Source organism: Salvelinus fontinalis, chromosome 6 (genome assembly GCF_029448725.1).
Source record: "Salvelinus fontinalis isolate EN_2023a chromosome 6, ASM2944872v1, whole genome shotgun sequence".
In the NCBI taxonomy this organism is placed as follows: domain Eukaryota; kingdom Metazoa; phylum Chordata; class Actinopteri; order Salmoniformes; family Salmonidae; genus Salvelinus; species Salvelinus fontinalis.
Window position 1 is genome coordinate 24,492,970 of NC_074670.1, and position 10,834 is coordinate 24,503,803.

At 43.3% G+C, this 10,834-nt stretch overlaps 1 protein-coding gene across 1 annotated transcript; it reads right to left on the reverse strand.

The window, feature by feature from the left end:
• Nucleotides 1-4,049: 4,049 nt before the first annotated feature.
• Nucleotides 4,050-10,423, reverse strand: LOC129856688 (NLR family CARD domain-containing protein 3-like). The gene is made up of 8 exons (XM_055924425.1): nt 10,176-10,423; nt 9,940-10,039; nt 8,519-8,596; nt 8,267-8,317; nt 6,241-8,062; nt 6,011-6,097; nt 5,740-5,907; nt 4,050-5,464 (listed from the first exon to the last, which is right to left on the reverse strand). Exons 1-8 carry the CDS (start codon nt 10,395-10,397, stop codon nt 5,104-5,106), a joined length of 2,889 nt encoding a protein of 962 aa, XP_055780400.1. The 5' UTR covers nt 10,398-10,423; the 3' UTR covers nt 4,050-5,103.
• Between the last annotated feature and the right edge of the window lie 411 nt (nt 10,424-10,834).

Below are 10,834 nucleotides of genomic sequence, written 5' to 3' on the forward strand. Positions count from 1 at the left end.
TTGTCCTTTCTAGCTTAACTTGGAAAGATAACCTCCTATCTTACTGCTGAGAGATTTCGTTCTACCCGCGCTGCTGACAACTATTTTTGTCCGCTCATACAGGAGTAATAAAGGCTTAGTGCACTAATTTCTGATTTATCAGGGGGTGCTGCTCAGCACCCCTACCTCCCACAGCTATGTTTGGTTGTCCATATTTGCAGAATTTGGAAGGGAAACAATCTCTCTAACTCGTCTATCAATATATGAATGTGACCCTACGTCTCATTTTGGAAACTCTGTAAGCCCAATGTTGTCTTTTTGTGACACTTATAAAACTGCTGTACCTTTCTGGCTCAGAATGTTTGATTCTCAATATCCTTTATTTTCGACATAGTCACCACATATTAGAGAAGACAGGGAAAATATGTCATGTACTTGTCTAGCATGGACACGACACGTGCTTGTGTAGGGGACTCGTGTTGTCTCAGACGAGTGGACAGATTTCTAATGTTTCAGAGGCTACAGATGCCACAATAATCATGATGACATACAAAAAATACTACTAAGAGATACATCTGGGACTGAGGAGATGTAGTCTAACATTCTTTTTTGGTTTGGGACCTGTGCAGGTTGCAATTTTGCAGCCGTGGGTCTCAGATATACTGTAACACTATTCCACCCAAATGTGTATATTTTCATATACTAACTTCCATCTCGTTTTCTTGATCACTGCTATTGTGTCAGTGCTGTTCAGCCGATAAATAATTGAACAGGTTGTATTTGATGGAATTAACACTGATTGCCATAATTAAACAGTATCTATTTCCTTTTTACAGATATGTTGAATATCTAAATATGAACAGACAATATTTCTGCATAAACCAGCCCTACAAATCCCAGCTCCATTTTTTTTTTTTTATATATATTACAAAATCCACATATAATCTCCAAGAAATCTCCAAAATCTTTTAAAGGTTAAACACATTTGTTTGCATATTAATTATTGCTTTTCAGTAAATATATCTTTTAATTGAAATCCACACAGAGAAATCAGAAATGGGAATAGGAACAGAAAACAGAAACAGGCCAAATATGTAATTGACACGACATTGACACTGAACAAAATGTGCTGTTTGTAGCAAGTAAGCGCATTTCTCACATTATATGACCAAAGGTTAAAAATACTGCATCATTGTCTTTCTTTATACATGTAGCACTTTCAACAAAGTTGAAATGTTCATGAGAAGGGTCTAAGGTGTCTAAGTGTCTGATAGGGTCCAGATGCTAGTGATGGATAGGCTGTTGAGGTTTATAGCTATGAAACAATCAACAATTACATCAATTAGGTACTTTTTATTACATTTCAACTATACATTGAATCACAACATAAATACATTCAGAATATTATATATATGTATTTTTTAATACTTTCTACTGAAAACATTTCACTGTACTGCAGTAACCAAAGGCTATATTTGACCAAACAAACATATTTCATGCTGATGTGCAAAGGGATGCGAAACTGCAATGAGGTCACTACTTCTGCCAATTGAATTCTGGTTTGATTAAACAGGATGCAGATGGACAGTTCTTACACATCACCCCCGGTGAATAGAAATTAGATAATACATGGAAAATTATATCAAGATGGATAGTCTATAGCAGATTATATGGTAGGACCTGTGGGTAGAGTTTACTGGAAATGCATCACAGTCTCCCTGAGGTCTACAAGTGCTGCATGTGTACACTAAAGAAAATCCTGTTGTTTTTACGATATCATACGATATCATACATACAGTATGTTACTGTAAATTACAAATAAACCTTCGTTTAACAGTACACTCTGTCTGTCTGTGTTGGTCCTCTGTTTTCTGTCAGAAAGCGCAACCCACAACATCACCCTCCCCTCTGTTCTTTTCAAACAGGAAACTCACTGAGTTTGGACTTCCTGACGGGCTGCCCTCAGGTGGTAAGGGTAGGTAACAACACATCCGTCACGCTGATCCTCAACACTGGGGCCCCTCAGGGGTGCGTGCTCAGAGCTTCAAGTTACTTGGTGTCCGCATCCTGACAGGTTGCATCACCGCCTGGTATAGCAATTGCTCGTCCTCCAACTGCAAGGCACTATATATGGTAGTGCGTACGGCCCAGTACATCACTGGGGCCAAGCTTCCTGCCATCCAGGACCTCTATACCAGGCAGTGTCAGAGGAAGGCCCTAAAAATGGTCAAAGACTCCAGCCACCCTAGTCATAGTCTGTTCTCTCTGCTACCGCACGGAAAGCGGTACCGGAGCACCATGTCTAGGTCCAAGAGGTTTCTGAACAGCTTGAACCCACAAGCCATAAGACTCCCCCCACCACCCTTCTGCGCTGCTGCTAATCTCTGTTATTATCTATGCATAGTCACTTTAACAACTCTACCTACATGTGCATATTACCTCAATTACCTCGACACCGGTGCCCCCACACATGGACTCTGTACCGGTTCCCCCTGTTGTTATTACTGCTGCTCTTTAATTATTTGATATTCTTATCTCTTATTTTTTGGGGGGTGGTATTTTCTTAAAACTGCATTGTTGGTTAAGGGCTTGTAAGTAAGCATTTCACTGTAAGGTGAATTCGGCACCTGTTGTATTCGGCGCATGTGACAAATACCATTTGATTTGATTTGATTTGAAATATACTTTTGTGCAAAGTATCTCAAACAAAATAACCTAGACATTAATAGGATTTTATTGCAGTCAAGCAGGTTTCGAAATGTTGTTTCTATCCTCCACTTGACACATTATTTCACACATGATCAAAGCTATGAGCATAATTTGGAGGGAAGGGAGACCTTTTTTTGTATTGAGTTACTATAATCATACTGTAGCTAGGTTTCTGTAACACATAGTAATAAAGTACAGTGGGTTCTGAAATTGACACCCTTGATTAAGATGATCAAAAATGTCAGTTAGAAAATAAATGAAGCTTGATTGTATGCGCCACGTGTTTTCATTTTAAACGAATACAATTGCACAGAGAAATAGTGTGTTTAACAAGTAATAGGGTCAAAATGATTGACAACCTTGTTTTCAATACCTCACCTTGCAGGGATAACAGCACTGAGCCTTTTTCTACAATGTTTGAGTTGTAGAACACATTGGTAGGGGTTTGAGACCATTCCTCCATATAGAATCCATCCAATCCTTGATATCCGCACTTATGGACGTCCCTCTTCAATTGAAACCACAGGTTTTCGATGGGTTTCAAGTCCAGAGGCTGAGATGGCTATTTCAAACTGCCAATGAATCATTTCTTTGTGGATTCGGATGTGTACTTGGGGTCATTCACTTGCTGGAAGATCCACTTGCGGCCAAGTTTGAGCCTCCTGAGTCCTGGCAGAAGCAACCAGGTTTTTGGCTAAAATGGGTAAAGTTCAAGATGCTGTTGACTTTAACATGGGCCCCAGGACCAGTGGAAGCAAAATAGCCCATAACAAATATTCTCCATATTTGACAGTAGTTATGGGGTCATTTTCTGCTTATGCACTCTCATGTCGATGCCAAACCCAGCACTGTGGAACTGCATTTTTATGTAATCTGACCAAAGCACAATGCCAACAATGCCAAAGCCAAATGCCAATGAGCAATCTCCAGGCGTTTACATTTGTTGAACGACATGAAAATAGAGCACTTTGGCCATGCTGTGTTTGTCTTTTTATATTTGTATTTTTTGTGTTTTTTTACTGCAACTCTCTGACTGAGAAAATTAGGATCTTTCAGAGCTGTATGTGTTAATTCACAAGTTACATTCAGCATGACACTAATTACTGTAAATGTATCAGATGTAACACTGTTCCGCCCAAATGTATTTTGACACACTAACTTCCATCCAGTTTCTTAATCATTGCTCTCAGTGTCGGCGCTGTTCAGCTGATAAATCATTTCACAGAAACAATGTTTGTCACCCGCAGAGTTCTAAAATCCCACGGCAAACACTACCACAGAGACAGTGCAAAGTACACGCAAAGGAGCTTTATTACACGTTCAGCTTTTACAGCAATGGCAACATAATCACTACTGCCCAATTAGAAAAGTATAAAAGGGCTAGGATTTAGGGCTATAGGCAGTGGCGTGTATTCATGGATGCCAAGGGAAGCCAGGCTTCCCAAAAATGTTTTACCCATAAAAAATGTATAATTTATCTTTCATCGCTCTGTGTTTTATAATTTTCCTTCAATTCGACAAGAGGCTGAATGTATCTCATCAGACAAAGCATTCGAGCGAGCAAAACAGCGCCCCTCTGTCCATCCATCTCTGTCCATCTATTGTTGCCGCCAATAGCATTGAATGGAATGCAAGGGAAGCCAGCAAGCATTTGGCCTCCTTTGATAAAAAAAAAAGTATACAAACATATGTCAATCAACTAAACTGAGCGAGCGCAATTGTGAATGATCCTGGCGCATCAAAAAAAAGTGTGTAGGGAAGCCAGCTTGAATTTTGGCGTCACTCCTATCAAATCGCACTGAGAGCATACGTCATTCACAGAAACAACTTGAATTGTTGCATCTCGTTGTGTTGTTCTCTGGTGGCTAGCTAGCTAAAGTTGTCCCCTTACTAAATTAGACATGGATGGAGAAAAGGATTTGGACTTGTGGTTTTACTTAATTCTGAGTGATTCTGATCCAACCATTTATTCATACATTGTTGTTCCCCTGGCCTGATAGGATGGAAGTTCAATATGTAGCTAGATGTAGAAGGCTAATGTTAACTAGCTAATGTTGCCATGAATTGAAGTCAGGCTAGCGAGCTAGCATTTTAGCCAGGTAGCCTAGGACAACAAAGAATAAAAGCGTGTACTGTATGACAGAGTGGTTGACCGTTTCATCAACAAGTAGGGTGAGTCAACATATTTAACTACTTGCAATAGCACGCACGCACACACACACACACACACACACACACACACACACACACACACACACACACACACACACACACACACACACACACACACACACACACACACACACACACACACACACACACACACACACACACACACACACACACACACAAACCATGGACAGCCACATCATATTTAGCTCATTGGACTAAATTGTTTTTGGTAACTTTTAGTTGTCACTGTGTTAGACTAAGAACAGGTGATTTGATGTGGTTGAAATGAGTGGGGGCGTTCAAAAGCTCCAAGATCTTGGTCTCCAGCTCCAGGGCTTTAGCTGTGTTCTCTCCTTCCCCTCCCTCCCCATTTTCCCCATCTGCTCCCACCCTCAGCCCCTTCAAGATGGACTGTAGGGCATCTGCGTTCTTCACTGAGTCCATCTGGTCCCGGTCATCCCGTATCTCCTCTACCCAGTCCAGGTAGGCCTTTAGCAGTCCTAGGTCGTCCACAAAGTTCCCAATGATCTGGAGCCCCGGCCGTCGATGTCCTAGCTCCCTCAGCCTCCTCTTCCCCACCTCCCCAATGTCATTCCCCACGATGCTGGGAAGGAGAACATAACAGGTCAGACAGGATGTTATCATAGCAACAAGTGTGAAATACACTAGATGGCAGTATGTCAACACACATTGTAACTTCAGAGAAAACTCTCAACATCAAATCAAAGTGTATTTGTCACCCGCACAGTATACAGTAGATGTAAACAGTACAGTGAAATGCTTACTTGCAAGCTTTTCCTCAACAATGCAGTAATATTAAGTCAGATAAAATAAATATTACAAAAAAGATAACACATCTCTCTCTCCCCTTTCTCTTACGTCAGCGTTTTCAGAGAGGTGTTCTTGCTGAGGCAGTTGACAATGTTCTCTGTTCCTCTCTCTGTGATGCCAGTGATGTCCAAGTAGAGTTCCTCCAGTGTAGTGTTCTGCTCCAGGGCATTCCACAGCTCCAGAACTCCTTCCGGACCCAAATTGTTACCACACATGCTGTACAAAATAGAGGAGTCAAGAGTTCAAGTGTGAGATAGAGGTGCTATGAAACGAAAGGAAATTGTTATTTTCAGAAAATGTTATTTTCAGGGTCACTTACAACAACTTCTTCACCTGACACTCGTTTGATTTCAACACTGCAGATTCCAGGATGGCTGCCTCCCTTTCCAGACAGTTATATCGCAGACTGAGAAAAAATAAAAATTATAGTTACCTACATTAATGAGTTAATTGCTATACTTCTCATCAATTAGTCCCTGTTAAAGATCAAACATTTGCAACAAGCGGTGCAAAGCTGTGTCACACAAGAAAAGTGCTATGAATACCCACTAAAGAGATTCACAGCGGTGCAATATCGGAGCTAGCCTGCGAAGACCTCTGTTTCCGATGTTGGAGTATCCCAGGTTGAGCTCCTTGAGCCTATGTGGGGAGAACTGCAACACATAGTGTAACGCTGTACAGTCCACCACGCTCAGCTTAATCTTGAACAGGTTCAGACTCCGGATCTCCGGTGCCACCCTGCTGGTGACTTCCTTCATGTGCAGCTCCATCAAACAGTGGAGCAGGTTCAGCGCCGTCTGGTTGGCTAGCTGCCTATCCTTAAACTGGATCTGGAACCAGATACCCAGCCTGGTGGGGATATCCTCACCCTCCAAGCCCACCTCCAGAGGGGCCAGCACCAGCCCATCCAACTGCCCCCCCAGCCTGGTCCGGAGAAGCCCCATGAAGAAGCGAGTGAACATCTGCAGGTTCTCCACCCTAGTCTGGTCCAGGTGGAGGTCTTGCCTCAGTAGGGAAGTTGGGGAGGTGGAAGGTGGGGGGATCTCACCAAAGCACCAGAAGTCCAGAGCCTGGATGATGTGACCCTGCTTTGAGAGGCTGATTGCACAGTACAGGGCGGCCAGATGCTCCTGGACGGTCAAGTGGAAGAAGGAAAACATCTCCACCCTCTCCTCTTTCAGAGGCACCAGGATCTGACTGAGGAAGGTGCTCTGTATATCTACTGGCGTGAGACCATAACGTTCCAGGTCCTGTATGTCGAACATGATCTTACTCTTTAGAAGGTTTTCGTAAGCTAATCTCCCCAGGTTCGTCAGCTGTTGCCTAACTAGAGAAAGTACCTCCGATCTGAGGGTGTTCCTCTCCGCCTTCCCTTTCAGCGCATGGTGCTTGATGGCTGTAAACAGATAGCAGTAGTAAACCTCGCTGACTGTCCTAGGTGGGTTCAACTCTAGAGACCGTGAGTCACTATCTTCCTGACTGGAGAAAAACTCAGCCAAGGCGGTGCAGATGATATAGCAATAGAGAGGGATGAAGGAGAGCACAAAGAGGTTGTCGTTGTCCAGGATGTAGTTGTACACCTTCTCAGCCACCTTGGGGTCCTTGTAGAACTTGGAGGTGTACTCCTTCACCTGGTCCTCCTCGAAGCCCAGGACCACGCAGCAACGCTGGAAGAACCGCTTAGGAGCGTCCGTGGAAGGCCTGGATGTCAGAATGACTGAGGATTCTGGGAGTAGACTCCCCTTGATCAACGCCATTATCAGCTCTGATACAGGCACCTTGGAGTCCATGCCGATGTCTCTGTCAGGAGCATTCCAGTCCAGTTGGTATTTAAACTCGTCCAGTCCATCCAGAATGAAGAGCAAGGGACCTGGCGAGGCCAGAAGGTCTGGCAGGACAGTCTTGAAGTAGCGGAATCGGTCTTCGAGCAGGTCCAGTAAGCTCAGCGGGGTTTTCATCAGGTTCAGCTCGCGGAAGCGGAGGTCGAACACACAGGTGAACTCACGCATGTGCTTCCCCAGCGCCCACTCATAGACCAGCCTCTGCACTGCCACGCTCTTGCCGATGCCAGCGATGCCCTTCACCTTTACCCGCTTAGGTGGGCGCCCTGTGGTGCCTTGGGGACTCAGGAGGTGGCGAGGGCAGATACGTTGGCAGGCCTGGTGGGCGTAGATGCGTGCCCGTCGACTGGCCAGTGTGAAGTACTCATGCTGGCTGCTGTCAAATGACTCGTTGTCCTCGGTCACGAAGAGATCAGTGTATCGGATCTCAATGTGAGAAGCAGAGTTGGAGGCCTGCCCTCCCCCTTCTGCGTAAGATGTAAGTCGTTCTGTACGTTCCAGAAGGGTATTTCTGTGAGCTGAAAGGGGAACTTCAATAGAAGAGAGACAAGTAAATTACACGCAACATGGGCACACATACCTAACACATTACAATAAGATACTCAAGTCATATCTATGAGAAATGTTGCTGCAATTCGTGTATTATAATGTCTTTATAAGCAAATATTAATTCAACAGTCAATTCAATGTCAGTGTTACACAGTTTGGCCCAACTCTTAATGTTATCAACCTACCTCTGAGATGAGAAGATTTTACACTCCGGCGAGGTTTCAACTCTTCCTCAGCTAAATTATCAAGACAACGATTTAAATTATACATTTGACACTCTTGAAAGATTAATTTTCCCCACTTGGGGATTGAATACATTTAATTGTGTCATATTACTGAGGTGTGTCATTTGGACACACTAGAAAGCATGTTAGTGATAATTGATTCATCATCTCATATCTTTAATATTGATGGCGGATGATAATGGAATTCATTACCTTTGACCTCAGGGGTCACAGTGAATTTACTCTTGCCTTTAAACAGTTTTGAAATGAGGCTTTTTGGCTTTTTCTTCTCTGTAGAGAGGAGATAGAAAAAAATGCATAGATGTAAACTAGGAAAAAACATGACTAGGCATCAGGTGAGATGTCCCAGACTTTGTTGATAATATAAAGGTCTTTGACACTATCTGTACTTCCACCTAAGACTTACCTCACACTAGGGTGTCGCCCGTGTTTTATGTTAATGTAAGCTCGAGTGTAAGTGTGCCATTAGGAGTGTAACACTAAAGACTTTGGGCGAGCAGAATCAACAACCTTGTCACGTTCCTGACCTATTTCTGTTAGTTTGTTGTATGTGTTAGTTGGTCAGGACGTGAGTTTGGGTGGGCATTCTATGTTTTCTGTTTCTATGTTGGTTTAAGGGTTGCCTGGTATGGCTCTTAATTAGAGGCAGGTGTTTGGCGTTTTCCTCTAATTGAGAGTCATATTTAGGTAGGTTGTTTCACAGTGTTCGTTGTGGGTGGTTGTCTCCTGTGTCAGTGTTTGTCGCACCATACGGGACTGCGTTTTATGTAAGTTCGCATGTCCAGGTTTGTCTACTCCGTTTTGTTGTTTTGTTAGTTTATAGTCAAGTTCCTGTTTTCGTCTTTTCTGTAAATAAATATGTCATCACAACCCGCTGCGCCTTGGTTCAATCACTACTCCTCCTCTTCGGTTGAAGAGGAGGAGGAATACCGTAACAAACCTCTGCATCGCAAGACTGTTGCTTTGTGAGAAGATGTTAAAGTTCACAGTTAGCCATCGTTATGTAAATGAAATCTCAAATGGAAACTCAACAGAATGTCTTATCACATTGACAGAGTGTTTTATTGACTACTATATACAGGCTACAATTAATTACTTTTCTATCGCTGTGCAAGGATGAGCATGTAAGCAAACCGCTTGCCAGTCCAATCTGCAGTAGATAAGACCTTGGCAAGACATTAGAGGCTTTGCCACAGTTCAGTGAATTGCACTTCAGTTGAATACTACAAGCCTGAATTGACTCTGTTAATCATTTCCCCAAAACGTTCTATAGTTCAATAAGTCAATTTGACATAATTATTCTTTATCATCTCTTTCACTTCGCATTCAGTCACACTTAATTCATGAATTTTCCAGTTTTTCAGCATCAGGTTTAGCTCACACTGCCAGTAACTTATTTTTTTATCAAACATAATCAGAAGCCTGCATTTGGCTTAACCTCAATGACAACACTATTACAACCATCAGTATTTTTTTTACGAACATCACAACTGCCTTGCCGCCTATTCTGGTCGCAGATCTGTTTGTACCGTCTGCCAACTCCTATTGTCATTGGTTGGCAGAGCACGAACAGATCTGGGACCAGGCTACAACTCCCCTGCAGCCAGGCTCACCTTCCACTCTAACCGGTTTGGTCTCCTTTGTCCCTTCAGTCCTCTCCCTGCAGTGTCTCTCCACCCAGACCTGCAGCTCTTCACAGTAGTAGTCCTGCACCTTATATTGATAAGGAGAGAGTCACAGGACACCATTATGTTAGATACAGGAACATAATTACGAAGATGCCCTGCTTAATGTAAGTAACATATCAGGTTATTATACTGTAAGTACTGTAGTTCATCAACATACACACCTCCCTCAGGACCTGCAGGAAGCCACAGCTGCTCTCCTCACTTGCGCACACCGTCTCCAGGGCCTGCGCAACGGCATTGGAGGGCGAACGCTCCAGCAGGGACAGGTAGTGGGCGTGAGAAAGTACCCATAGCCAGCGTAGTAGGGGGGCAGGGTGGACACGGGTCCACTCCAGGAGCACATCCCGCTGGGAGCGCAACAGCTGCTGGGCTGTAGAGCTCATTATCCAATGGAGGTGTGGTGCTGCTGGTGCTGCAGATATGTTAGTGTATGTTTATGAATTAATGATGATTATGAATTGTATTTATTTACTGTAAATTGCACCATTCACTAATTAGGTTGCAAAGTACTTTATAGTGTACCAATTCTTTATATTGTACTAATAAAAAGACTGGGGAGAAGACTGCCCTCTCTCATCACAGAGAAGTTATAAGGATCATTTAGTTGCTAATAGCAGCCTGCAGTACCCCGGTCGGCCTTCAACTTTAGTTATCGAATGAGAGGGGGCAGCACAGAGCTAGCCTGCAACGCCACTTCCTGGAGTAGCTCAAACTGCTGCATGTTATGTCCCTATGAGACTTCATCTTAACCTACTTCGTTTGGCTTCAATGCTCTATTGAGTCTTCACATAAGAATGAATGGTGTCACATGATCGATTGT